At 48.6% G+C, this 27,236-nt stretch overlaps 1 protein-coding gene across 2 annotated transcripts in view; it reads right to left on the reverse strand.

Annotated features, from left to right (window-relative positions):
- The window catches only part of ALDH16A1 (aldehyde dehydrogenase 16 family member A1), a 703,308-nt gene that overhangs the window by 359,043 nt on the left and 317,029 nt on the right, over nucleotides 1-27,236 (reverse strand). For both annotated transcript variants that reach the window (XM_069606350.1, XM_069606359.1), the window contains exons 6-11: nucleotides 16,702-16,886; nucleotides 16,386-16,538; nucleotides 15,594-15,791; nucleotides 10,323-10,421; nucleotides 9,346-9,482; nucleotides 7,414-7,519 (exon numbers count right to left, since the gene is read on the reverse strand). In XM_069606350.1, coding sequence (XP_069462451.1) covers nucleotides 7,414-7,519; nucleotides 9,346-9,482; nucleotides 10,323-10,421; nucleotides 15,594-15,791; nucleotides 16,386-16,538; nucleotides 16,702-16,886 — 878 coding nt within the window. The remainder of the gene's footprint in view (nucleotides 1-7,413; nucleotides 7,520-9,345; nucleotides 9,483-10,322; nucleotides 10,422-15,593; nucleotides 15,792-16,385; nucleotides 16,539-16,701; nucleotides 16,887-27,236) is intronic.

Genomic DNA, 27,236 nt, shown 5'->3' on the forward strand with positions numbered 1-27,236 from the left:
TCTTTGAATCCATACGCACTCCGCTAGGTGATAATATGAATCCCAAGAATTCAACGTCAGTCACGTTGAAAAAACATTTTTCCAACTTAGCGAAAAGTTTGTGTTGACGCAATCTCTCGAGGACCATTTTCACGTGTTTCCGATGTTCAGTTTCCGATGAAGAATAAACGAGGATGTCGTCAATGTAAACGACAACACACACATCTATGAGCTCTCTGAGGACATCGTTCATAAAATATTGAAAGGCGGCCGGGGCATTGCAAAGTCCGAAGGGCATGACCTGATATTCAAATAGCCCATACTTGGTGCGGAAGGCCGTCTTCCATTCATCGCCCTCTTTTACTCGTACCAAGTGGTAGGCTCCTCTAAGATCCAGCTTTGTATATATGCATGCTTTTCTGACTTGGTCCAGGAGTTCAGGGATCAAAGGTAACGGATATCTATTCTTGACGGTGATCTGGTTCTGGGAGCGATAATCTATACAAGTTCTAAGGTCTCCTTCCTTTTTTGGAACGAAGAACAAAGCTGAAGAAGCAGGGGACTTGGAAGGACGAATAAACCCATTCGCTAGGTATTGATCCAGGTATTGTCGGAGGTGAAGATTCTCAGGCTCGGTGAGGGCATAAATTCTACTACAAGGAGGAGTAGATCCAGGTATCAGGTCAATCTGGCAGTCATAAGACCTATGAGGAGGTAGAGAGTTAGCCTGATCCTTCCGGAAAACATCTTGGAATTCTAGGTATTCAGGAGGTAACTGGGGAGCCTCCGAGGAAATTGCTGCCAGTGCAACACCAGGTCGAGGGTGACAAGTAGAGACACATTCTGGAAACTGAACCGTTCTTGCTCGCCAATCGATCTGAGGATTGTGCTTCTCTAACCAAGGAATTCCTAGAATAATCTGGAACTGAGGGGCCTTGATCACATCGAACACAATCTTCTCATGGTGTCCATCTTGATTTACTAGCGTCACTTCTTGGGTGGTATGCGTTACTGGTCCGGAGGCTATCTCCGTACCATCCACCGTAGTAATGCCGTCCTTTACAGCCTTTGGACAAAGAGTCAGATTCATCCTCAAAACCATTTCATGATCCACATAATTGCCGATGGCACCGCTGTCGACGTAAGCTTCAATCGCATGTAATCGATCCGGATGTTCAGGGCTAATGGGGACCATAGGTATCACGAAATGCGAGGTCACTGAACTGGTTTTAACGCTCGGCAAGAGGACCTCTATTCTTGTCGGGCGAGGTCGTTTCCCTGCTCAGAGTTTGTGACCCTGGTAACTGCAGCTCCTACTGCCTTCTTGGCTGGTTTCACCGGACAGTCTCGAAGAAAGTGCCCAGTTTCCGCAATAGAGGCATAATTGCAGCTGTTTTCTCCTTTCCCGCTCCTTTTGTGTTAGTGGTCCTTTCAGGCCCCCTATTTGCATGGGTTCCCCGGAGTCTACTCCTTTGGTAGGAGTTGGTGGTTTGGAAAATACTCGAGCATCTAACTTGGAACGATCGGCCTTCCTGTTCTGCAGTCTGTGGTCAATTTGAACGACTAAGTCAATATAGTCCGAACAGTCTTGCGGGGGATTCACTACTTGGGCTAACACATCTTTGAGCTCTCCACGTAGACCTCTATAAAACAGCGTAATCCTTTTGTCCTCAGGCCATCGAGTTTCCACTATCAGTCTGTTGAAAGACGCAATATAAGCCAAAAGGTCTTGATTACCCTGTCGCAATGAAAGGAGCTCATTGTCCAAGGCCTGCCCCTGTGAATGTCTTGCAAACAGTTTTTCCATACTGAGCTGAAAAGCTTGAAAATCATGGAGAACCGGATCATCTTGATTAACTAGAGGGATCGACCAGTCTGCCGCATTGCCACTAAGGTACGAAAGCACAAAAGCTACCTTAGCTTGATCAGTTGGAAAGGCTGCTGGCCGGCATAAGAAGTGCAACCGGCACTGATTAATAAATACTGCAAACCTCTTTGGGTCACCAGAAAATCGTTCGGGCGGAGCCAGAGGTACATTCCCAGGTAGGTTGATCTGCACTGGGTTCGTAGAGGATGTTGAAGGAAGATTTGCCCCTGATGCGGGTAACGGAGTTTGTCCGGCTTGTGACTGTAGCAATTGTCTAGCGAGATCGTCTGTTCGCTCCTTGGAAATAATCAGTTCCCTTCTTAGAGCATTCGTTTCCTGACGGGCTGCATGCACTTCTACTCTTAGTTTTCCAAGTAACTGGGCTAGCTGGTCGGTATCCGAGGTTTCCATAGCGCCTGGGTGGGAGTTTTGCGGTAGGCTTTGTGTTCTGTAACGCTCACCTGATTCCCGCAGAGGCACCGGTCTTGACTGGGTGAATGCCGTATCTTCAAAGGTGATGTGTAACACACGGTTGGCTCTTTGGGCTGGACCTCTGTGCACTGTATGTCTGACTTGAAGAGTAAGATGTCTTAGGTAAGTGAACGCCGAGCTCTCCATCTGCCTCGGGGCAGGGTGCCGTAACCAGTTTCTTCACTGGATAAGGGTGCAGGCCTCTTGACCTCAGAGGACTGCTGTCCGTCGTTAACTGCACGAACAGCAAGTTCTGGGCACTTCAAATGTCTTAAAAGTCTTTTTAATGATATCTCTTGTTTTGCAGGGTTCCGGTGATGGGGGATGGCGGGCTGATGAGAGTTGAGGATCGAACCCGCTTGAGGAATAGAAGCGCCTGGAAGCACGTAAGTAAGCGCTTGTAGCCTGCTTCACGATGCGCACTAACTGTCCCTTTTATCTTGCAGGTACAAGTTCGGAGCTTTAGAGAAGCTGAAGGGTGCTGGAATACCCACTGGATTCGGCGTGGGAAGGAGTAATGGCACGTGATTAATAAAGTTGCCCAATGTCTTTAAACGCACCTTCTTTTGTCTTTCAGATGCGGGATGCAGCGCGAGGCGTTGGTGACAGCCGATGGACCAGGTAAGAGATGCGCTGCCACTGAAGACCGTAGTGCTAACCTGTTCTTTCTTTGTCTTTACAGGTGCTGCTGAAGACTGGATTCCAGGATGGTAAGCCTTTGTTCCCTTAGGCCCAGGATCAGAAGCAGAAGACACGATGAGCGTTCTGCTGCAGAGAATGCAGAATAACACAAAGCAAGATTCATCCATCGGGTGTGGTTTAAATAGCCTCCTGTAGTGCTTAGGTGTCTCCTTCTACAGCCACGCCTAGGTAAGAAAAGAGTTCCTGCTTTCCAGAAGAGTTCCAGTGTTCTGAACCTAGGGAGTGGCTCCTGCCCCACCCAACAGGAAAAGTAGTCCCAAACAGAAGAGGATCAGGGGTTCAACTGGCAGGTAAGTAAGCAGCATGGTCTGCTGCAGGTAAGTCCACCCAAGCATTATGAGCCCGGCGCTTCCAGCGCTGGGACTGGGCATCTTTATGAGCCTGGTGCCACTGGCGCCAGGACAGGGTCCAAAAGGTCCCAATTGGGACTGGCTGGCACTCGGAACCGGGGTTATGGGTCTGCTTCCAAGGGAGTCGGGCAAGTCCTGATCTTTTGGAAGCAGAGATCATGACAAAACCCTGTACGAACTGAAGAATGTGTCATTGTGCGACCACATGGTCACAATACTCAAACCCCCTCAGTATGCACAATACACTCAGGGTCTCTGGCCTCCTACTATGTGCCTCTCTAGGGGTAATGTAAAGTGAATGATACCAAGTCCTTATGTCATGACTTCCCTGGTGCTGCTAGAGTGCAAAGGAACACAAGTGCGACAGTATTGTGAGCTCATGTAAATAAGATACATAGAATGCCATCAAGTGCAAATGTACAGGTTTAATGTGTATTACTGCTGTCAACCGTATTGGTCTGTTGCTCCTGCGTGCTCCACCAACCCTAATGCTACCTCACGTATGGTGTTTACAGTGTGATGCTAAAACTGCTAATATTGCAAATACTTACCCTATTGTGACTAATGGAGTTGTAGATATAGTTAATGGATTCTGAAATGAATATGTACTGCTGTAAATGCTATAGATGTGTGACCCCTTAGCCATTTTATATTATGCGAATCCCTTCGTTTTACAGTTTGCAGCTTGCTAGAAGACTATCATTGTGGGCATATCCAAGGCCACCTCTCCTCCCTTCCCATTGAAGCCTGCCAGAGAAAGCAAAGGCCCGAGCGACACCGCCTCACCTCCCCCAATTTGGCTGGAGCCGTTTCAGGCATTCATGATTCCCCCGCAGCTCACATGGCCATGAACAGCCACCTGAATTATTTACAGCCCAGCAGCAAAATCCAGCCATAACCAAAGGCCAGAGGTGTCCCCTCATAGGTCCCACGACCCATCAGTTCACCCCAGATTAATGACGCTTGTAAAAGAAGACACCTAATATTGCACTAACATTGTGTAAAAGCATCCGTCATGACTTCTGAGACCCAAAGCCTGGACAGCTTACCCCATGCCCTGAGACCCGACCCCGTGGCCTATGATACCTAGTCAACAGGATAACAGCAACCCTGTATTGATGTATCGCCAAAGTACCCCACCTAATGCGCATTCCTCCTGTGTTATATTAACCTGTAGAATAACCTATTGTAGGATTTACAGGACAACTGACATTGCAGCATTGAATGAATGGGCCCTTAGGGCAGAAAGCCAAGAAAGAAGTCCATCAATGACACTGACCACGCCTGACCGGACAGCGCCTCCCGGATGAGCCCAGCTGACCTGCCCACCCCACGTTGGCACCCGGCGGTGTCCACCAACCATGGAGAGACGCATCACAGCTGCAAATATAGTTAGTCGACGCCACCCAATCCCCATGTACATGTGCCCCCTATAGTGTGTAGGTGCCTATGACACTTTTTGTAAATAAAAACGCCTGTCTTTGCTATTGTCGGACAGAGCGCTCTCGGAGCTTGCAGAGTTCTTTGCATGCCCTATTTTGACTTAGATAAAGCTTCCCTTAAGCTCACCCGCACTTGGTCCTAGCTATATTCCCATTCGTGGGAGAGTCCATTCTTGCCTCTCATTGCGGGGAGGGTCGTGCTATCTGGGGACGCTCGCCTTCACCATCTGGCAGAAGCCGGTGTCGGCGATGTCCGTGGCCACCATGATGGCGTGGTCCAAAGCCACCTCGCCTTTTTGTAATATTTCAAGGGCTTCTGCCCTCTTGTTGTCTGGGAGGAAGTCCAGAAGAGGGACGATTTTAAACCACAGCTCCCTATCGTAGCGGGCCACGATAGCAAGAGCGTTGGCCGCCTTAATGGTTATCACCACTGACGAGACGACCCCGAGATGACCCGACGTCCCATGGTGTCCAGCTTCTTCCCCTCGCCGTCCGGCGGGGAAGTGGAAGTCGACGCCGTCGCCCCAGCCGATTTCTTCTTGGCCGCCATGGAGACCACCGAGTCTAGGGACATCTGCGCTCTGAGGCACATCGGTGCAGACTCTGGAACCCGGTACTACTTCTCGTACCAGTCCCTCTTTGCCGAGGCCAAAGATGGGTTCTTCAGGAAGGCCAGCCCTTCATCCTAGATGTCGTCCAACAACGGGACCGAGAGCACGGTCTGCCTCTTGGCCTCTCGTCGTTGGTAAAGGAATCCCTCCTTCTTCTGCTCTTCGGGGCATAGCTGAAAAAGCTCTGAGGACCTAGCGATCATGGCGTGAAAGGAGCCAATTTTGTCGGGAGGAGAAGCCTGGGGCCGGGGGGACGGGACATCAGTTCCGTCATCGACGTCATCGTCCGTCCCTGTCGTCGCTGTCTGTCTCTGTCTCGTCCCTCGGTGGAGGGGATGGAGGTGAAGAATGGAAGGGCGGGGGAGGATGGACCCGCCTTCGCTTGGATGGTGGGCTCTGACGGTCCAGGCGCCGCTGGATCGTCCGCCGGAGGCAAGGGCATCCTTGTCCTTATCTCTGTGCACAGCGTGTGCAAGGCTAGCAAGATGTCCTCCGACCTGTCCGCCGGTAGAGGCGGCGGTTGCGACGGTAGCGGTGTAGAGTCCTCTGGCTCTTCATCGATCTGCCGTTCCTCGCCATCTCCAGAGTCGCTTTCCACGTCCGCCTCATCGGGGTCCTTCCCCGTAGGCTCTGACCTCGGCAAATTGCTTGTCGAGAACCGTCTTGAGTCCTGAAAGCTCGTCCTAGGAGGACTATCGCCACCCCCCCCCCATTTTCTCACCCAGGGGCTTCACAGGGGTCTTATCGATGGCCGTGAAAGGAGATTCCCCTCCGGCCGGGCAGGGAAACTCTTGGCTTGGGGGCCATCTCCACTGAGGCCGTCCTCACAGTCTTTGCCAGGGACGCTGCCAACTCCTCCATCGAGGCCTTAGCCTGGTGAACCTGGGCCTTCACGACCTTAGGTTCGTCTGAGACCTTCACCATGGGGGGTGGGCCACCGCCTCGCTCCCCCTTGGCTTTCTCTGTCGGAACCAACTGGGTCTTCTACAGAAGCTTCCCAGAGTTGTCAGACTTCCTCTTCATCGGGTCGGAGCATTGGCTCATGGTTGACGGCGTCAGTGATGTAGCGCCCGGCCTGGCAGCCGAGGAGCACGTACCAACGGCGCTCCCGGTGCCCGCAGACTCAAGGTGTGTAGCCTTATGTTGGACCCCCCTCGCCGGAGCGCACGCAAAAGGTCTTAGAAGTCCGCTCTGATATCCTCTTAGGAGAGGTATATTGCCGGGGCTCACCTGCCGCCGGGCTCTTCAACTCCAGCCAGTCAGCAAGTCGTTTGTGATGGTCCTTCATGGTCCGGGAGGACATGTCTTTTCAGAACGCACAGGCCTCCTCGACGTGCGATGTATCCGTGTGAAGTCAATAGAGGCACTGAGAGTGCCCATCCTCCTTGAAGAAGTTCTGTAGTCCACATCCTGGGCAGATCCTAAACAGAGGCGTCAAGTCTCCTTTGTCTTCGGCCAGGACCATGAGAAGTAGGCCTCCAAGATCTTCTGGAATTCTCCAAGAAGTGAAATTTTATGAAAAATCACCCTTGAGGGGCATCGAGATTTCCAAAATGGGTCCCTGTTGATCCGAATATGAATTGGTGGAGCTTGAGGTTCAAATTGACAAAAAAAGTAAGAGTAAACTCTTCAGAAAACGCAATACGCAGTAAAAGCTTGGACGCTAAGCCCGAGGACTCCCAACACTTGAACGTGCGGTAAAAATTTGAAGATGGATGCCTGAGGAGAGGCTTAGGTAGAGGGCAGTCACTGGCTGGGGGCATTATGACCCAGAGACCAGTGATTGGTTATTAGGAGAAAGACAATTCAAAAACAAAACTGATTTTTTTCCTTTTACCGAGGATTCCCAGTCTGACGACGGGGAATATTCATGAGCATGTGAATCCATGCCAGACCCCATGCTGGAAAAAAGCATTTATAAGTCAAACCTATATATGTGTTTGTACCTGGGAAGAAAGCATACAGAAGAGAGAACACAGAAGGGCACTTACCTCTTTGCCTCCATCTCGGCCAAAGCCACTCTCCTTGTACCCTCCAAATCCAGCTGCAGCATCGAACATGTTGTGGCTGTTCACCCATACAGTCCCGGCTTTCAGGCTGGATAAAGAAATGAAAGAGGAAGCTTAAGTAGGCTAAGTGACCCTGAACTTCGAGTCTCCGCCGCTGGAGATGAATATCGCTGACCCTTAAGAGATACTAAGGAAGGAGAAATGGGTGTCTGCAGTCCTCAAATATTAAGCTGCCCTTCCACTGAACCTTACTTTCTTGCCTCCCATAAGGCTTAGCAGTGATGGTAATGTCTGAGACTCCACTCTGAACCTTTTCCTCATCTGCCAACGAGCAGATGAGTGTTCTGTTCTTCATGGGGTACAATGTATCTATGTGACAGAGTGACAGAGAGAGAGAGAGAGAGAGAGATGATATTGCAAGCTACAGAAATAAGACCTGTCTGCAAGAGGCCAGGGGTAGGAGTGTAGGGTTGCAGGTTCTTTTGCCTTGTACGGCCTACTTCCCCTTGCCTGGAATGACTCTCCTCTAATATCTCTTACCACCTTACAAGACACACAAACTCCCCACAGAAGGCCACCACATTCCTGGGCATTAGAACATCAACACCAACCGAGCCACGACCAAGCTCTCCTTTAGTCCTGTCGCACTCCCCCAAGTGCTGGAAATGGAAAACATTTCTTGGGGGAACCATCAATTCTTAGAAGGGGCAGAGTTTTAGGAAGGAGGGGGCGGGGCCAAGGGGCAGGCCCTCAGCCAGGTTGTACAACAGTATCTCTATATAGAACTCAATCCTCGCTATTTGCATAAAAGCAAAGAGCATTAAGGGAACATTTGCACAATTTTAAATTTTAAACATGTCTTATAGTGATTCATTAAGAAAGCATTTTAAGTGACTAATGGACTCTTGTTTTGATTGGTCACAATAGTCACCCTAATAAAGAGATGTCTGTAAAATGAAGGTCAAATTTACCAGCTTGAACAGAAGCAAAACTATATGTGAGGCTTCATCAGTTTCTGTAGGCAGGCTACAGTTCTGAATGCTCATTGAAGAATGGGCTGTGAAGCAGGAGCAGACTGCGTTACAACGAGCAGACTACTTTCAGAAGACTCGGCACACATGCTGAGAATTCTTAAAGCGGTCTGCTCGTGGAAGCATAGGATCTGCAAGAGTCGTGCCTGGGACCCCCTGGGTCTGGAGCACGGAGCGGGGCTCCGGCAAGACATTTGCCAGAGCGCCGCTCAGTCTTGTTACGGCCCATTTCCTGCGCTGACTCGCCCACATCAGCAGCTAACCAGACCCAAAGCACTTGCTGCTATCCGATCTTGGGCTTTTCCCTATGGACAGCATATTCCGTTTTTTTCTGGCAAACCCATAGAAAGCAGATTGGCACTCAGGAACTGGGTACTTCCGACCTGCACTCGTCAACATCACAAGTTTCGCATTTGCCTTTCCCACTACTGAACGGCTGCTCCCTTTTCTCTTACAGAGCTAAGCACTAATCATGGAAGACAGAAACTATACAAGGCCGCTGAAATTACATTAACAGCAAATGTCCTTGAAATAAATTTCCACAAACACCTCCTTAGTTCAGCAAACACCTAAACAGCACATTTTGTACCAATCAGAGTACTATTGCAAAGTACTTTGTGTCGGCAACCCATCAAGACAATTAAATCGTGTGAATAAAGGAACACTTTTTACATTGTTAGTTTTTTGTCTTCTTGGGTTGTATGCAATGAAAGGGCACACTGTCTAAAACAGATGGGGACACATGACAGCTGAGAATGGTAGTTAGATTAGAGAGGTTCAGTCAATTCAAAAGGGCAAACAAAGCACGATGGACTTCATTTAAGAATACCCTATGGTGTACCAGACATTTATAGTTCCACAGACAAACACAACATCTTTTCACCTGAGCGCCACTTCCATTGCAAGAGGCAGGTTTTCGGTCCACAAACTGGCGGCCAGCCCATACGGTGTGTTATTTGCCAGGACAATGGCCTCCTTTGCTGTTCGGAAGGTCATTGCAACTAACACTGGACCAAAGATCTAGAAGAATGGAGGACAGAGGAAAAGACAATAGTCAAGCTGCAAATTAAGGGATTGATGCACGCACAGATAATGGGTCCAGATAATAAAACAGCAGTTATAACTTCATTTATGCTACAGGTGAGGAAGTAGCAGTTTAAAGCTCTCCCTGAAAGGGAGAATGTGAAAGAGCCATGGGTTGGTGAGGGAGGTATCGAGTGGTTCACACTGCCTCCCAAACAGAGCAGGGGGGGTTGGGTATACAGGAACCTTAAATCCTGACACAGACATAGTGAGTTTCTAGGCACATTTGTTTCTAGGATGTGTCACCTCCAGCAAAGGGTCTTTTTGGACCACTTTGCGTGCAGGAAGTTCAGATTTGACGTATTTTTGAACCAATGTGGTTACCCCTGTGGATCTCCTGCTGGTGGCACCCTAAGTGGCTGAGGTCGTCTTAGAAAATGTCTTCTGGAAAAGGTCTGTTTTTATTTTTGCAAAGCATATTTTCTTCTCTCCGTCATGGGGGCGAGGGAGAGGTGGTGTGGTACTTCCTTCAGGCCCCCTTCCCCCAAACCCAGTGCCCCCCCCATTTACCTGAAACTCTGCTCTAAAATGTTTGTGCCTTTAATCCTTTAACCATTTCCCATTTTCTCACATATTGTCAGCGGTTGTTAAAAATTCCCTTATCGTAGAACTGGCTTGTTTCTAAAGGGGGCTCCTGACACCCCCCCACCCCCGTGCCCTTGATATAATGGAACAGGGTGCCCTTGCAGGATCCTACCTGCTCTCAGACAGAGTGCTTAGCCCTGCTTGAACCAGTGTATGTGGTTTCTGGGGTGAGAGGAGAAGGTGAGGGCTTACCTCCTCTCTGACACAGCGGGATGTGGTGTCAACGCCGGTGATAAGTGTTGGCGGGTAGAATAGTCCTTTATTTGGGATGACTTCAGACACTTGAAAGACCTGAAAAGAAACCAAAAACAAATGAGTGGGGCAACAGTGCAGAAGTAAGGAGATTGACACAGGTGGTACATTTTTGGCTATAAACTTTTTTTATTTTGAAGAAAACAGGGTTGGGAAAAAAAAACCTATCTTTCTCGAAGGCCAGGAGGGGTTTCCCTAATGTGCCAGTCAGGATGGCAAAAGTAAACAAAGTCCACCGTTGTGATACCGACCCTCACACTAACAATTTAAGAATAAAGTGTATATGGCCCTCCTTGAGACGATGTGTCGTAGATGTTCTCTTTAAACAAATATCAAATAGGTGCACAACAAAGGTCCCAAACGAAAAGATCAAGGGGATGCCTCCCTCCTCTCGGTTCTGATACTTTTCACAAATGCCAGGGGGTTGGGAGGTTGCTCCCTTCCACTGGCTCTTTCAAATGTTCAACAAAATACCTGCGGCAATGACTCATCCCCAGGTTTTTCTCTCTTTCAAGTGTCCGCAAACTTTTATAGGACTCCAATTCTTGGGGGAATTACTTCCTTCCCCAGGTTTCCTTACAATGTCCTTACGAACCAGGAGAATGTACTCTTTTCCCCTGGTTGCTCTTCAACTTCAGGTCCTTCTTCTTAGTTTAACACAATGTTCACTTCCACCGGGGGCGGGTCGACTTCTCCACCCCTAGTCCTCCTTGTGCTCCTTCTATTTTTACTGGTTTACGTTTTCCAGGCATCACAGTCTACCCTGTCTCTCCATTAATCAGATACTGTGGCTAGGAATATGATGCTAGAGGTCAATTACCAATAAATTGAGTTTCCAAGCCCCTCTTGATTTTCTCTTCATTCACCAGATGGGTTCCAGATCCTCTTTAATCAGATCTACGTGATCCGACTGCGGGTGATTTTGTTGCGGCCGGAAAGTTCGCATGAGAAAGGTGCGAACCACCAAATGTTTGCACCTTTCTCATGCAAACACACGTACATACCCATACCCCCACTCACACCCCCAACACCCCTCCACCCACACAACACACCCTCACCATAAACAAACCCCAGTTACCTTCTTCACGCTGGGTCCTTGTGGCGCCTGTTCCCTTTCACTTCCGTGAATGGGAACAGGCGCTGCAGGGTCCTTTTCTTTTTTTCTTTTACGGGGGCAGCAGGGGTTTCCCCCGCAACCCCTGCTCACTATACCGTAAAGTATAGTGAGAGGGTTGTTGCGGGGGACACCCCTGCAGTCCTTTTTAAAAATAAATGTTTTAACTTACCTGCAATGTTACCACCAAAGGTTCGAACCTTTGATGTTCGAACCTTTGGTGGTAGCATTTTTAGAACTTTTTGTTTATGCGACCGTTTAGATACAGTCTTTTTGTACAAAACCCTTTAATCTCTTTAATAAACCATTCTGCTTTTCTCTGGTTCCTGGCCCTTTCAGGCTTTGTTGTTCAAATGGGTGGGGGTCAGCTTTGGTTTACTCTCGTGCCAAGCCTTTGGTTTGCTCCCATATGCCCTGCTTTCTCCTAGGGTCTTAAACCCACTTATTCATAAGCCTCTACTTGGGCGCGGGCCCCAGCCTCTCAATGCAGCTTTTTCCCAGCTTAGTTTACTCTCCTGCCAAGCAGAGGTATCTTTCTCTTAAGTTTCAGTCTCACGTAGGGTCCCAGACCCTCTTACTACTTTACTTTTATTTGGGTGTGGGTCCCAGACTCACACTGTACTTTAAGGGTTAGCTACTCTTCTACTTGGATTCACATATTTATCTCCCGGCTTCCCGGACCTCCAGCCCCTCCCTCGCTGCCCACGTACCTTTTCTCCATATTCACGCCTTCAGGGCAGCAGGACTTTGCTTCGAGGTTCCGTCTGTCATCGAGTACTTCCCCTGTTGTGCTGCCGATTGCTGCATCCTTTAAATTTTGCCTCTTTACAGTAACCTCCCAGTTTTAGGGACGCCTGTAGGTTGCAGATGGTCTTCCAGGCCATGCTTCCTGGACTGAGACAGTCTCATCTCTGCCTGCTGGGCGTGGCATTTCCTTCACATCCCCTGAATTTGCTGGAGCGGCTTTTCCGGCGACTCCTTGATCGCCAGCTTTGTTTTGATCCATACCCAGGTTACTTCCACGGGATTCCTTTTCCCGCTGCCATGTGGCGAGGCCACCACCCTTCAACTTCCTGCTCTGTTTGGGAGTGGCTCTGGACCATCAGTGAAAGGGTCCCTCCCTCTCGCATCCTAGCTTAGAAAAAGGGTTGGTTTCGGCTTCCTCAGTATTCATACACTGAACTTCCCGGGTTGGGCTCTCTCCTCTGTTGATTTGCAGTCTCTATTGATAGAGTTCTTCCTCTGTTTTTATAATAGCTGGCAATGCAGGTCAAGTCCCAGGTCAGCGTTTCTGATCTTGAATTTTTTACTATTCGATACATCCTCCTTGTCCCAGTACTTCTGTTACTCGCTCTTGTATAGTCTATGTGATTCCCTGTCTCAGTACTGGTTAAGGGAATCTTACCTTATACCTTAAAAAAAACATGGACATATGAGGGTACATGCAGGCAATATAAGGTAAGAATATGCAGTAGGGGTGGTCAGAGTGACCTTAGCGAGTCATCCCTGCTCTTCCTTGTCTCAGTATTGGTAGTTGGGGTAATTTTATAAAAATCCATGGCAGAGGATAACAGGGCGGGGAAGGGTGGAGGTAAGAGGTGGATTTGTGGGGGATATTGCGTTCTCCCACGATAGTCGTCACTGATCACATAGGGGTTTGCCTCCCCATGAGATCCTCTTGCTAAATATCACCCCCAGGGGGGCGATCGGGTACCGGCCTCACCTCCCTGGCCACATGGGAAGGGGCTCCCTCTAAGGAAGCAGTGATGATACTTTGGGATTCGCCAATGTCAGTAGAATGGATAGACCTTGAGTTAGCTACAACCTCAGGTAGTTTGGCGTTGCAAATATAAGGCTCATGAGACTGCAAAGGAGGCCTGGGCGACTATGCCACATCTGCAAGACCCAGTGAGGAGAAAATAGGGAGTTAGGAATGGAGTAAAATGAAGTTGCTAGATCGCCAGGAAGCTCAATTATTTTTTTTTACTGCCCTTCAACTATATGTGTCCTAGACCAAGCCATATCTTTATATATAAAGCTGAATGTATGTATGTGTGTGTGTGTGTGTGTGTGTGTGTGTGTATGTATGTTTGTCCGGATATACAAATCCACACTGTTGAACCCACGTCTACCAAATTTTGCATGGATTCCTCTTTTGTCAGGGGCAAGATCGCAGTCTATGTTTGGATGCAAACATCCTATATGCAAAAGAAATTCACGTCACTCCAAATATGCCATTTCCCATATGTTCATTAACAAGAAAAGAGCACAATCAATCTCTTCAATGTACAAATTGTGAAAGATTTCTCTCACGTGGAACGAGACTGAGGCGTACCAGGAGAGTGTTCATCACTGATCAATAGCACAGATTTAATCAGAAGATTATGTACCCGAAGATGCCTAGTCATGAAACTGACCCGCCTTCAAAACTAAATCCCAAAAACATTTCATGATTTAGTTTGATCGATTTTCTTGTATTAACGGGTCTTATATTGCACCACTTCATGTCACTTTTACACAAACACACAAAGCCTATAAAGAAAGAAACTTATCTGCTTGATAGAGTCGAGTAATGAAAATGGGAAAAATGTTAGATATTACAGGGGGGGAAGAACATATTATGGGGGATGGTGTTATCCTGTTGCAGTAAGTTTTCCTGGTTTTCCTGAGCTGTAGCAGAACATCAAGTGCACAGCAGAGCCTAGGGCCCCGCCCGCTCTGTTTTTGGAATTGCATTTCAGAGCTCCCTGGTTGGTGTGGAGTGGAAATGGGGCACTGGGGAAACCTCAGAATGTATCCTGGTACCATCTTACAGAAGGCCTTAAAACCTGGTGCAGAAAAGTTTGAATTACATCATGATCTGAATGCATCAATAGAGGGTTTTTTAGGGTGGGATTGGTGCGTTTCCTCCTGTTGGTGTCACTGAAGGTTCTGGTCAACTGGTTCGGTACCTCATCAATGAGTTCTGCTCATTGAAGAGGCCGGTGACCAGCATGTGATGCCTTGGAAACCAGAAAAAAAACTATAGAAAATAAACAAGCACATTCAAAGGTCCTCCATATTCAAAGCGTGAACACGTGTGCTGCACTGGAGCAAAACTACTACAAGTAGAATGAAAAATTGAAAGTTTATCACGAAGATCTCAGCAGTAAAATAAAATACTCTTAAAAGCAACCTCATCTCTATGAAAATCAGTGTCATGTAAGCCCATAGACACTGCTCAAATTCACCAACCCTATGCAGAATTACTTACCACCACACAAAAAGGTATTTCAAAACAATGATCAAAGAACACTATCATGCCTTAACCACAACAACAATGACCTAGTCTCTTGGGGTATGTTTTCACAGACATGAAAATAACTTTCACAGCTGCAAACGAGTCGATTTCAGTTAAGGTAGGACATTGTATAGTTCATACCCAAAGCTCTTCGTCTAAACTTACAAGGTCTTCCCTTTAGGGCTGTAACTTACATCCTCTAGATGGTTTTTAATCCTAGATGCTGGTACTGAGACTTAAGACATGAAGCTGCCAACTTCAAAAGATGCAGAGTTCAAGTTCAGGGTCTGGGTCGGTTGCCTCCTTGGGAGGCAGTACGTGATGTTGAATATAAAAATGTCAACTTTTTCATAAAAAACGCAAATACTGGCTACTGCTTCACAGCTACATTCAACTGTAGTGTATTTAAGATTTCTATTAATTTAGTCATTCAAATTTCACTATAGCATACATTTGAAGTTGTACACGTTTTTCCCCGTGAGCTCCACAGCTTGTTACACCCGATGTAGTGCAGGTCTTGAAAAGGTTGAGCACATTTTAAAAATATTGCACTCTACCGCAATTGTGTGATATGTTTGACAATTAAGTACTGAACTAACAACAAGAAATATAGTGAATGTCTAATAGATGAAATTTGTTTTGAGTGAAGACGTGATATTTTCTGCGGGAACATGAACAGTGGATGTTGACAACGGACACAGCTAGGACACACAATCCAAGACAAAGAAAGGCTTGGTTGTTACATAAACTGTGCTTTTACAATTTCAATTCAGGAAGCGTAGATAACAATACATGTCAAAATCTTCCCCAACTTTACCTCAGCGCCTTCTGCCTTTGCCTCCTCCACGAACTCGATGATCGACTTCTTCTGCGTCTCATCCACCAGCGGGCCCATATCCATCACTTTATCCAGGCCATCGCCCACCCGGAGGTGCGACATCCGCTGCTTCAACCTGCGCAGGAGGTCTGGGGCAATGGATTCCTGCATCAGGAGTCGGGATCCCGCACTGCAAACCTGAGGTATGGAAACGTGCACGTTACTCCAACCCAATCAGAAAAGATACAGAGGCACTGTGCATCCAGCACAAGAGACGAGACAGTACAGAGTGAAAGACTGGACCCAGCACAAGCCATTTCGACTTCAGGGGGGATTCTACAAAGAGGAGATTAGGACTTGGCAGACAGCCGAACAAGCACGATCAGACGATACAAGTGATTGAACAATATATGCAGCAGAAGCAGGCAAGACAAAGGTGGAACAAAATTCCCCAGGACCAGCAGACAGAAACCAAAGAATTATGTAAATAGCATACAATCAAACAGAAGACAGAAAGGCAAGGTGAACAGAGAACTAGATAGCAAACAGGAATACCCTGTGGGTATAGAGGCATCGGACAGGACGAAATGAAGTAATGCTGGTAGGCTATAATCAATCGGGATGTAGGGCAGAAAAAGTACGAGTGCTGGTACCCCACACGCTTCTCTCAGGGCAGCACACCTTTCCATGTAGTGCTCCTCCTACTCTAATACAGGGCTCCACTGAAGTGGCACGTCACTTCCAGGTTTATTGCAGACTGCAACCAATTCAGAGAAGACTGGCAATACATACCTGCCCTTGGTTAAACCAAATTGCATCCACCACGCCCTCCACAGCACTGTCCAAGTCTGCAGTATCGAACACCAGGAATGGAGACTTGCCCCCAAGCTCCAAGGAAAGTTTCTTCCCGGTGCCTGCAGTGGCTTTCCGCAGGGTCCGCCCCACCTGAGGCGGGAAAAAAAAAGAAGCAGAGTATTCATTTAAAGAGGTGCCAGGCTTCTTGGAAGATTTATGCAATCCAAGTGTCGCTTAGCGGTCTAAAGTAGGGGCCTGCAAAAGATGTGTTTGGCTGACACACCCCAAGGTTTATTCAGTGCCGCTCACTTACCTCTGTGGAGCCAGTGAATGCTACCTTGGCCACGTCTGGGTGGCTAGCTAGCTTACTGCCGAAAGGCCCGTTCCCTGTGACCACATTGAAGACTCCTGGGGGCAACCCAGCCTCAGTACAGATCTCAGCCAACAGAAGTGCTGTCAAGCGTGTGTAAGTGGCTGGCTTTAATACGACTGTGTTCCCTGTGCGAAGAGAGAAACGGGGATGATCACTGATGAGGTGAGAGACCATGCTAAAATCTCACGGCTAAGAACTTGGTCTATCCACTAGTCGATGAGAATGCAGGGCAGTGAACAACTGTCAGCTAAGTGGGGGCACAGAACAAGCCTAACTGCATTTCATATCAGGTATTTTGAGGTAAAGGGAAGGACCCATGATCAATGTATAGCCCTAAGCCCACTTGAAACATAAATAAATGAATATAAACCTTAAATAAATACAATAGAGTTGAATGCAGCCGAGAAACAGTACTCAGTAGTTACTTTTCCCATGTAAAAACATACTGTGCATGATTCTCCCCCTTCTGAAAGCCTTGTTGCAACCTATGACTGTATTTACACTAGTAGCTTCTCAACTTTATTACGGTAGTGCTTTACATCTCGGACTCCCATCATATGATCAACAGACTACAAGTCATTCCAAATGCCTACGCTGGCTTAGCCTCTGACGCACCCTTTCATACTCCTTCAGAACCACTACTGGCCACTAGATACCTCTCCATCTGAGGATTCCAGTCATGGTTCTCAGTGTTGTCCCTCAGGCCTTTTACTGCTCCGTTTTATTTTTTATTTAAGTGCATTTGGTTAACAAATTCAACCTTTTTCAACAAGTACAATATTGACATACATGCACGTACAAACTAAGAAGAAATATGTTTACATAAGATGAATAAATAAATAATTTAAGTACTACTTTCGTCACAGGCAAAAAATATACATTGCCAAACCTTAAAACCATCTTGATATTAAAAATTCTTGCGAAATCTTCCTATATAAAGTGACCAGTGCTAAAGTGTGTCATAAAATACCAGGCTTCAATAATACTCGCAATTTTCCAGACATTGTGGGCCGCAGAGGTAATGACCAATGACTCTGCACAACAAACCGTGCTCCAAAACTGATCCGATGTAAAGTCCTCTTTATGAGTGAAAGCTCCATAAGCCTTAATATAACAGGTGCAATGCGTTGCATGATGTCAGGATAGGTCTACTTCATGCTATTGCTTTAAAGCACAGGCGGCAAGTCTTTCTTCATGTGGTACACCAGACCAACCACCTATATACTCCATAGTGTGTAATATATTAAAGCAAAAGGTAGGTTATTAACCTTTTAAGTGTCCTAGAGGACAATTTATTTAAGGCTCTGGTTCCCATTTCTTAATTTCTCATATAATCAACAAGTGTCCCATCTGTCATCTCCAACTGCTCGACATAACATTGTCCGGTCTTTTTTATCACTATACGCCCCTACTTTATGGAAGAAACTCCATGCTCTTCCGCAAAACATTTATAATAATATTTCATTGTTCAGGAATCTGAAAGCATACCACCTTTCCAGTTAGTTATCTTAACATATTAGTATCACAGTCAGTGCCATGATGCCTTTGGCGACTGTCAGCTTTACAAGTTCCAGAACTGGCGAGGCCACGCCGGTGCGATGAGAATCATCTTGCTGCAGCAACGTTTGACCGTTGCCTGAAACAGAGCTCCTTGTGAGAGGTGCTTGTGTACCCCCCACCAACGATTGAATTGCCTGAACTCCTGATTGAGGGCGATTTTTTCTGTCCACTTGCATGTGATCTGGAGCCACCTGGCGTCCAGAAACTCCTGTAGCAGTCTCATTTACAGCCTGCAGAACGGAATCAGGTGAATGCAGGACGACATAACCAGAAGCAATTTGATGTTGCGCACCTCCATGACTCTTGTCGCAGTCACTCAGCGTACCTTCCCCAATGTGGCTGCCACTCTCTCCTCAGAGGGGAATTCCAGAGATGCCACTGTGTTGAGACGGGTGCCCAGAAACAGCGTGTTCTATGATGGCACTACACAGGATTTCGGATAATTGATGGAAAATCTGAGCGCCGTCAGGAGGCGTATGTCTCGGTGGTTTGCGAGGGGGACTGTATAATCCAGTTGTCCAGGTATGGATAAAGGTGTATGCCCTTGAGGTGCAGGTGGGCTACCACCGGCGCTAGGCATTTCGTCAACACCCTTGAAACAGACTTCAGGGCAAAGGGTAGAGCCTTGAACTGATAATGATGTCCAAGAACCACAAAGCGTAAGAACCTCCAATGCATTTGGTGTATGGGGACATGAAAATAGGCATCCTCAAGGTCTAATGTAGCCAGGAAATCCCTTGCTTCCAGTTGGCCAAGCACTTGCTGCAATGTGACCATCCTAAACTTTTGAGACTTCAGGTATTTGTTGAGGCATCGCAAATCTAGGATTAGGCACCACCCTCCTGACTTGTTCTGGACTAGAAAGTATCTGGGGTACACTCGGAGCCACAGAGGGGCAGAGGGTCAGTTTCTATTGCTCCTTTGTTTAACCTTGCCTGTACCTATTGCGGCAGTTGGTCCATGTGCAGTTCATTTTCTGCCACCAAAGGGATGTGTGGACACCTGTGTTTGAATTCCAGGGTGTGTCCTTGGCATATTATGTCCAGTGGTGATGTTTTCCCACTCCTTGACGAACTGCATTAGACAGTCCCCCACTCCCTGCACCAGGGTGCAAAAGTGGGGTCCATGCCGTGGGCCGGATCAGGCTTGTTTGGGCATTTGCGCCTTTGTCTGCGGACAATGCCAACATTGAGCTTCACCGCCAAAGGCCTGTGACCGGCCTCTGTATGACTCTTGTGAAGAGTAGCAGGAGGATTGGCGGTAGGTGGTGATTGCGTAGTCATTAGACAATCTAAACTTTTCTGTGGAGGACGGAAATGATGAGGATAGTAGTTGGTGTAAGGTCTCCAGCGACCAACGATCTTGGTGTCTGTTTTTATTGCTTGCTACGTCTCATCCACCACCTTGCAGATCTCCATCGAAGGGCAAATCGATGACCTTAGATTACATATACGGCCTGAAATTGAAAGCCTTAAGCCATCCCCGTCATTTTAGCGCCACTTCATTGCCCATCTGGCGAAAACATGAGTACACCACATCAAAGGCACTGTAATGGCATGATCGGAAGCTACCTCTCGCTCCTGAAACAGGGCTAAGGCCTCCGTTTGCTTGTCCTCTGGGAGGAAATCCAGGATTGGACCAAGCTTCTACCATAACTACCGGTCATAGCAAGCTAGTATGGCCAGGGCATTGGCAGCTTTTACTGTCGAAGCAACTGAATAGATAATATGCTTGGCCATTGCGCCCAGCTTCTGCCCTTCCTGGCCGGAGGAACCAAGAATTTTGAGGATGGGTTGGCCGACTGTTTACTTGCTGCGGCCACAGAGTCCGGGGACGGTTGGGATCTTAGGCATTTAGGTGCTGACACTATACGTCTTCTCCAGCTTGTCCCATCTCAGCAGGAAGGGTTAGGCCCCTCTTCCCATAAGACATCCAGAAGTGGAATAGAGCCACTGTCTTCCTGGATGATGCCTGTCTCTCATACAGGAATCCCTCCTCCTTGGGTACCGAGTTGAACAGGGTAGATGCCCTTGACAATACGGAGTCGAAAGAACCCACTGGAAGACAAGACAAGATTGGAGCCTTCACCAACTAAGTAGTCATGGTCGAGGCGATGGTAGTCGTGGCCGGAGCGGTAGAAGCCGCCAGCGAGGGAGGTAGGGTAACCCTTGCCGAAGATTTCGTCATCGAGGTCATGGTCTAAGAGATGGTTGTCTATGGGACCGTAGACGAGGCTGTCGATGGAGGTGCCATGGGCGGAGCAGTCATGGACGAGTAGGCGTTGACGAGGACTTTGTCGTGGACATATCGGTAGACGTCGGTTTTGCAGACGGTTACCTTAGTTTGTGACTCGTTGGCGGCTCTGCCGTTGACTAGGGTCTGGACGCAGGCATCAATGAGTCTTCCTTGCGAGTGTCCTTTCTTGACCTATGCTTTGACAAAACTCTGTTTTGAAGAGGTAGGTAGCCTTTCAGACGAAATACCACTCACCGGCAGGCTTACCGTGGACGGCGAAGGTGAGCAAGTGTATTCCAAACTGGGACCCGCTGTCACGGAAGCCCTTGTCCGGTCGGCAGTGTGGCACTTAGCCTTTTTATGGATCTCCTGTGAGGGCGCATCCTTGGTGGATCTTGACCTCTCCCCAAAAGGAGAACATTCTGATGGTGGTCCTGACCTGGATGTGGCCTTTGCACCGCCGGGGGTCGCGACTATGGCTGTTTCCTCCTTCAGCCAAGCCACCAGCCTGTGGTAACAGTCAAGCTTTGTCTGCGCGGGGGGCACCCCGGCAGATATCACATCAGTCCTCATTGTGTTCGGGATGTAGACAGTAAAGGCACTTTGTGTGCCCGTCTTCCACATAGACGTTCCTCAAACCACATCTGTCACAGAGCTTGAACAGGCTCCTCTTGCCTTCTTCGGACCTGGTGAGGCGCGAAGTCTGCCTCGACTCGGTCCTTTCAAACTTGAAGATCCGACGGTGTAGCGGTTCGATCCTCACTGGCAACGGGTCCCTGCCACCGGTACTGATTAGCATTCGTACAAAAATAGGACAATTTATCACCAAAAAATAAAATCGAGAAGTAGCTCATGGAGCAACTAAAGAAGACTCCCAGAACTGAAGTGTGCAGTTAAAATCTGAACATGGCCACCAGCGGTGGGGCTTAGGGAGACGATCGTCATTGGATGGGTGCAGTATGACCCAGACATCAGTGATTGGTTGATAGGAGAAAGGCAGTTTAAGCTTTAAAGCAAGACTGATTTATTTTTTACTGAGGATTCGCAGTCTGACGACATGGAATGTTCATGAGCATGTGAATCCATAGCAGACCCCATGCTGGAGCACAGTATTTCTTTGTTGATTTGAACATACAAGCAATAAACATTTAACCATATATTCTTCGCACAAAAACTGTGCCTTGAAGTCTACATCCAGAGTGGTGTGATCAATAAAAGTTGTATCAACCAATATGCCACCTCTGTGTCAGGCTCGTACTTCTGCACACTTAAAGTAGGTGCAAAATATAGTGATATAACTTTGGGGCCTGAGACTGCCCCATATTATGTAGGTTTTATTCTTTAGTGGACAGGTGTAAAGTCATAATTGGAGTACTAAAATGTCTTCTTTGAACAGCCTGATAAAAGGGCTAGAGTATCTCATCATAGCCAATACTCAATCAATACAGAGTAACTTAGATGTGTAAGAATACCATGGTTGTAAATGGCCTGTATTTTTAAATGCAAACTCCAACCAAAGCATTGCATCTCAATACACCCTTATATGAAGAAACACGCATTTTAAATGCTGCATCTCTCTTTCTTGAACGCGTCATGCGCTGTACCATTGATGTCACTCATGCCATAAGTGATGTCATATGTGATGTCATCAGCACACAATTAGGGCCTCATAGTTAAAAGTGGCATAGCTACCACCACCTGTTGAATTTCAGGGGTTGTGTGGTATTAAAGAGGCACATTAATGTCACCTTCACTAATGTTTTTTCCAAGACAAATTTCTTAGTATTACATGAAATTCAAACCATTTGTATAACGTTTCATATTTTAATTTTAATAAGCACTATAAATTAATGTTGTAGACGTACTCATATGATACTTCTGTATCAGTGTATTGTTCCATGTCATGTTGCTATCATTAAGTGTAATGAAATAAAATATGTATCAAAAGAGGTGAAAAAAGATATTCCAACTTAATCAATAATGACATGATGAAATGTATTGATCTCAATGATGTCATGCATGATGGCATGTGTGAAGTAACTGGTATTGTCACCGGTGTTGCCATCCGATTTCATCATTGTGGTCAATGACTGCACAACAGGGGGCACATAGTTAAGGTGGGCTTGATTTAAATGAGTGCTGAACCATTGCCCCCTGCCCAGTAGATGTAAGCACTGCAGATGTTGAAACTTTCCATTTCCAACTCCTTATTCCTGCGATAATTTTAGCGTAATAATTTTCAATAACAAATTCCTACAGTAGCGTGGAAGGTCACAAATTCCTGCAATAATGAGAAAAATTGCTCAGAATTAAAAAGTTATCCACGTCCTCACAGGCACTCAACATGCTTCCGATTCCTTTTTCCAGAGCTTCTTACTCCACTCAACTGATTTTTCCTCTACCATTACCCCCCCCTTGCATCACCCCATCACTCATCGCTTTGCGTGACGGACATGTAATCCTCATCTTGCAGCTTTGCTGCAGCAATCATGTGAGATTCCCGTGGTCTTCCCCTGATGAACTAAACATTCTCTATCCATAACTGGCTCCCCAACCCACCCACCCAAATCCACAACTTGACATGGTGTCTTCTTTACCACTCCTGACATCTAGCCTGATGTTATTGCTACTGCTATTGGCCAGGCCATCTAAGCGCTGTCGTTCAAAACAATCAGTGTTCCCCTTGGATTGACTGCATAAACAGAAGAGTTTTGACCCTCTGATTTCGAGAACGTTATTAGACTCTGTAAAGTCATGGGGGAGTTCATTCCAAAGTTTCATTGCATCCTTTTTCCTCCTCCAAATAGTGTTGAGTTCTGTCATTTGCGGCTTCTACCGGGAATCACTTGCATTGAGCAAAATAAATTTTATTTGTTTTGCTCAATGCAAGTGGACCCGGTAAATCCCAAGACCTTTTTGTGGAACTGTCTTGAACTTGAAGAGGAGCTGAAGAATAAGCTGGGAGCTGGATGAACCTCAGACTTTGTGTTGATCACCATTTCTTTCATTATTGACATCCCTACACAATGTTGCTTTAGTTGTGAGGGCAAATATAGGTTTTGGACAGACATTTGTTGAACTCTTTGACTCAGACTTTCCTTAGTTTTGTTCAGGTAGGGAAAAGCCACATTAGCATAGGGCAAGATAGGTCTCTGACTATCCAGACATTAATGTTAATAAGGAACAAGTTACTTACCTGTAACTGTTGTTCTCCAGCATGGGTCTGGCATGGATTCACATGCTCATGAATATTCCCCGTCGTCAGGCTGGGAATCCTCGGTAAAGAAAAAACCAGTATCAGTTTCGTTTCTGATCTGTCTTTCGTAGTAATAACCAATCACTGGTCTCTGTGTCATACTGACCACAGCCAATGACTGCCCTCTACCTAAGCCCCGCCTCTGGCAGCCATCTTCAGATTTGGAAGCACGTGAAGTGGCAGTATGACCAAGTGAAGAGCCGTAGAGGGGTAGGCGGGAGGGTTCGCATGTGAATCCATGCCAGACCCATGCTGGAGAACAACAGTTACAGGTAAGTAACTTGTTCCTTCTCCAGCATAGGGTCTGGCATGGATTCACATGCTCATGAATAAAGAATACATAGCAGTACACACATGCACAACCACGGGAGGTGGCAAAGGCTCAACATTAAGCATTACATCAAACTCAACATTAAGCATCTTACCTCCTCACCAGGCTCACCTCAGGCGAACAGGTTGCGCAGCACTGCTTGGCCGACCCTGGACTCCTCCCTGGAATCCCGGTCGACGCAGTAGAATTTCGTGAAGGTGTGCGTCGACCTCCACGTAGCAGCCCTGCATATGTCCAGCAGGGGCACACCAGATAGGAACGCCGTGGTAGCTGCGATCGCTCTGGTGGAATGGGCTCTCGGACGGCCAGGCAGCGGTCGGTTTGCCAACCGGTGACAGTACATGATACAGCCGGAGAGCCATCTGGAAATGGAAGACTTCGAGAGAGCCTTCCCCTGATTGACAGGTCCAAAGTTCACAAAGAGTTGTGACGTCTTCCGAAAACACTTCATGCGGTCCACGTAGAACTTTAGCGCTCTAGCCACATCCAGCGAGTGCAAAGTCCTCTCAGCCGGCGACGAAGGCGACGGGAAGAACACAGGCAACACCAAGGGTTCGTTGAGATGGAAGTCCGACGGTACCTTGGGCATGAAGGAGGGGTGCGTCCTGAGCACTACCCTCGTTGCGTGAAAAGTCAAGTACGGGGCCTTGCAGGAAAGGGCCTGGATCTCTCCCACTCGTCGTGCGGAGGTGATGGCCACAAGAAACGCTGTTTTCCACGACAGAAATTTCAACGGAGCTGAGTGCAGAGGCTCGAACGGAGGTCCCATGAGCTTGGTCAGCACCACGTTGAGCTCCCACGCCGGGGCCGGAGCCTTCACCGGCGGGAACGATCTGAACAGTCCCTTCATGAACTCTTTCACCAGACGATGAGACCACAAGGACGTCCGCCCCGTGGTTCTGGTGTATCGGGAGATCGCAGCAAGATGAATCTTGATGGACGCGTGTGCCAGTCCAGCTTTGGCCAGCGTCAGCAGGTACGGCAGTACTTGGGGGGCCGTAATCCGTAGAGGGTTAATCTTCTGTGCGCGGCACCAGACAGAGAACCTCTTCCATTTGTGTCCGTAGCATTTAAGAGTCGAGGACGCCCTGGCCTTTGCAAGAACCTCTCTGCAGTCGGCCGGTATGTCGTATCCTCCAAACTCTAGCGCTGCAGGAGCCAGGCCCGCAAGTTCAACGATTTCGGGTCGTGGTGGAGGATGGCGCCTCCTTCTCTGGAGAGTAGATCCGCGTCCACGGGCAGCTTGATTGGCGGGGACGCTGACAAGTCCAGAAGGTCCGGGAACCATATCTGCCTCGGCCACGCAGGTGCGACGAGGATCATCCTGCACCGTGACCTCTTGAGCTGGTTGATGATCCGGATCAGCAGTGGCAATGGAGGGAACGCGTAAAGGAACAGGCCCTCCCAGGGGAACGAGAAGGCATCGCCCATGCTCCTCGCCTGGGGAAACCTGCTGGCGAACCTTTGGCACTTGGGAGTTCGTCGCCGTCGCGAACAGGTCGATCTGGGGTGTGCCCCACCGTCGGAAGAGGCGATCCACTAGATCCTGCCGTAGCTCCCACTCGTGGCACGAGCGCAGCTCCCTGCTGAGTGAGTCGGCGATGGTGTTTTTTATCCCTGCCAGATGAAACGGCACCAGAAAAATCCTTTGGGCGATGGCCCAATGCCACAGGTCCTGCATCTCCTTGGACAGTGCTGGGGACCTGGTTCCGCCCTGTTTCCTGATGTAAAACATGGTGGTGGTGTTGTCGGTGAAGATCCTCACCACCTTGCCCTTGAGGGACGGAAGGAAGGACCTGAGGGCCCAAAACACTGCACGGAGCTCCAGGACGTTGATATGTAGGGATTTCTCCGTCGGGAGCCAAAGGCCTCTTGCGTGCAGATTTTCGGTGTGCGCTCCCCACCCTTCCAGGGAGGCATCCGTGGTCACTGTCTCCTGGTGGGCTGGGGTCTGGAAGTCCAAGCCCGCCGTCAGATGCGCGCGGGTGCCCCACCACCGGATCGCTCGTCGGAAGCTCTCGTCGAGTGTGATCCTTTCCTCGAAGCTGCCCGTCGTTTGGATCCAGCGCGCGTCCAGGAACTCCTGCAACGGGCGCATCCGGAGCCTGCACATGGGAATGAGGTAGATGCAGGAAGACATCATTCCGAGGAGGGACTTGATGGACCTCACCTTGGCCGCGTCGGCCACCAACATCCGCTGCACCTTGCCCAGGATGGTCCTGGTCCTCTCCTCCGACGGGGAGGCCAGAAGAGACACTGTGTTGAGCCTCGCTCCCAGAAACGGAGCGTCTTGCGCGGGTACCAGGTGGGATTTGGCGTAGTTCACGGAGAATCCCAGGTCCGTGAGAAGTTGGACGGTCCTTGCCGTGTGAACCACGGCGAGCTCCCTCGTTTTGGCTCGGATGAGCCAGTCGTCCAGGTAGGGGTAGACGTGGACCCCCTCGCGGCGCAGCTGCGCCGCCACCGGTGCGAGGCACTTGGTGAATACCCTGGGTGCCGACCGTAGTCCGAAGGGGAGGGCTTTGAACTGGTAATGACGCCCTTGGACCACAAACCTGTGGAAGTAGGCATCCTCCAAATCCAACGACGACAGAAAGTCTCCTTCCTCCAGCTGACCCAGGATGTGTTGGAGGGTGACCATCCGGAACTTCTGCGCCTTGATGAACTTGAGACGTCGCAGGTCCAGGATGGGGCGCCATCCCCCCCGTCTTCTTCTTCACGAGGAAGTATCTCGAGTAAACTCCGGAGCCCCGAAGCCTCTTTGGGACGAGTTCGATGGCGCCCTTCCTGAGCATCGCTTTTACCTCCAGGAGAAGTTGAGGGACGTGAAGTTCTTTCCTGGCCACGGGGGGGACGCGCGGGCACCTTCTTTGGAACTCGAGCGCGTGGCCCCGGGCCAAGGCGTCCAGCACCCAACGGTCGGTGGAGATGGACTCCCACACGCTGACGAAGCTCGCCAGCCGGCCTCCCACCGGGGTGCTTCGGTGGGGGCCCAACCCCACGGCCGGTTCAATCCTGCTTCGACGAGGCTTTGCCGCCTTGACCTCCTTGGCGACGACGGCGGGGTCCGCCAGACTTGCCTCGTCCTCTGTA

The sequence above is a fragment of the Ambystoma mexicanum genome, chromosome 1p (assembly GCF_040938575.1).
Source record: "Ambystoma mexicanum isolate Mex_15411 chromosome 1p, UKY_AmexF1_1, whole genome shotgun sequence".
Taxonomy (NCBI): domain Eukaryota; kingdom Metazoa; phylum Chordata; class Amphibia; order Caudata; family Ambystomatidae; genus Ambystoma; species Ambystoma mexicanum.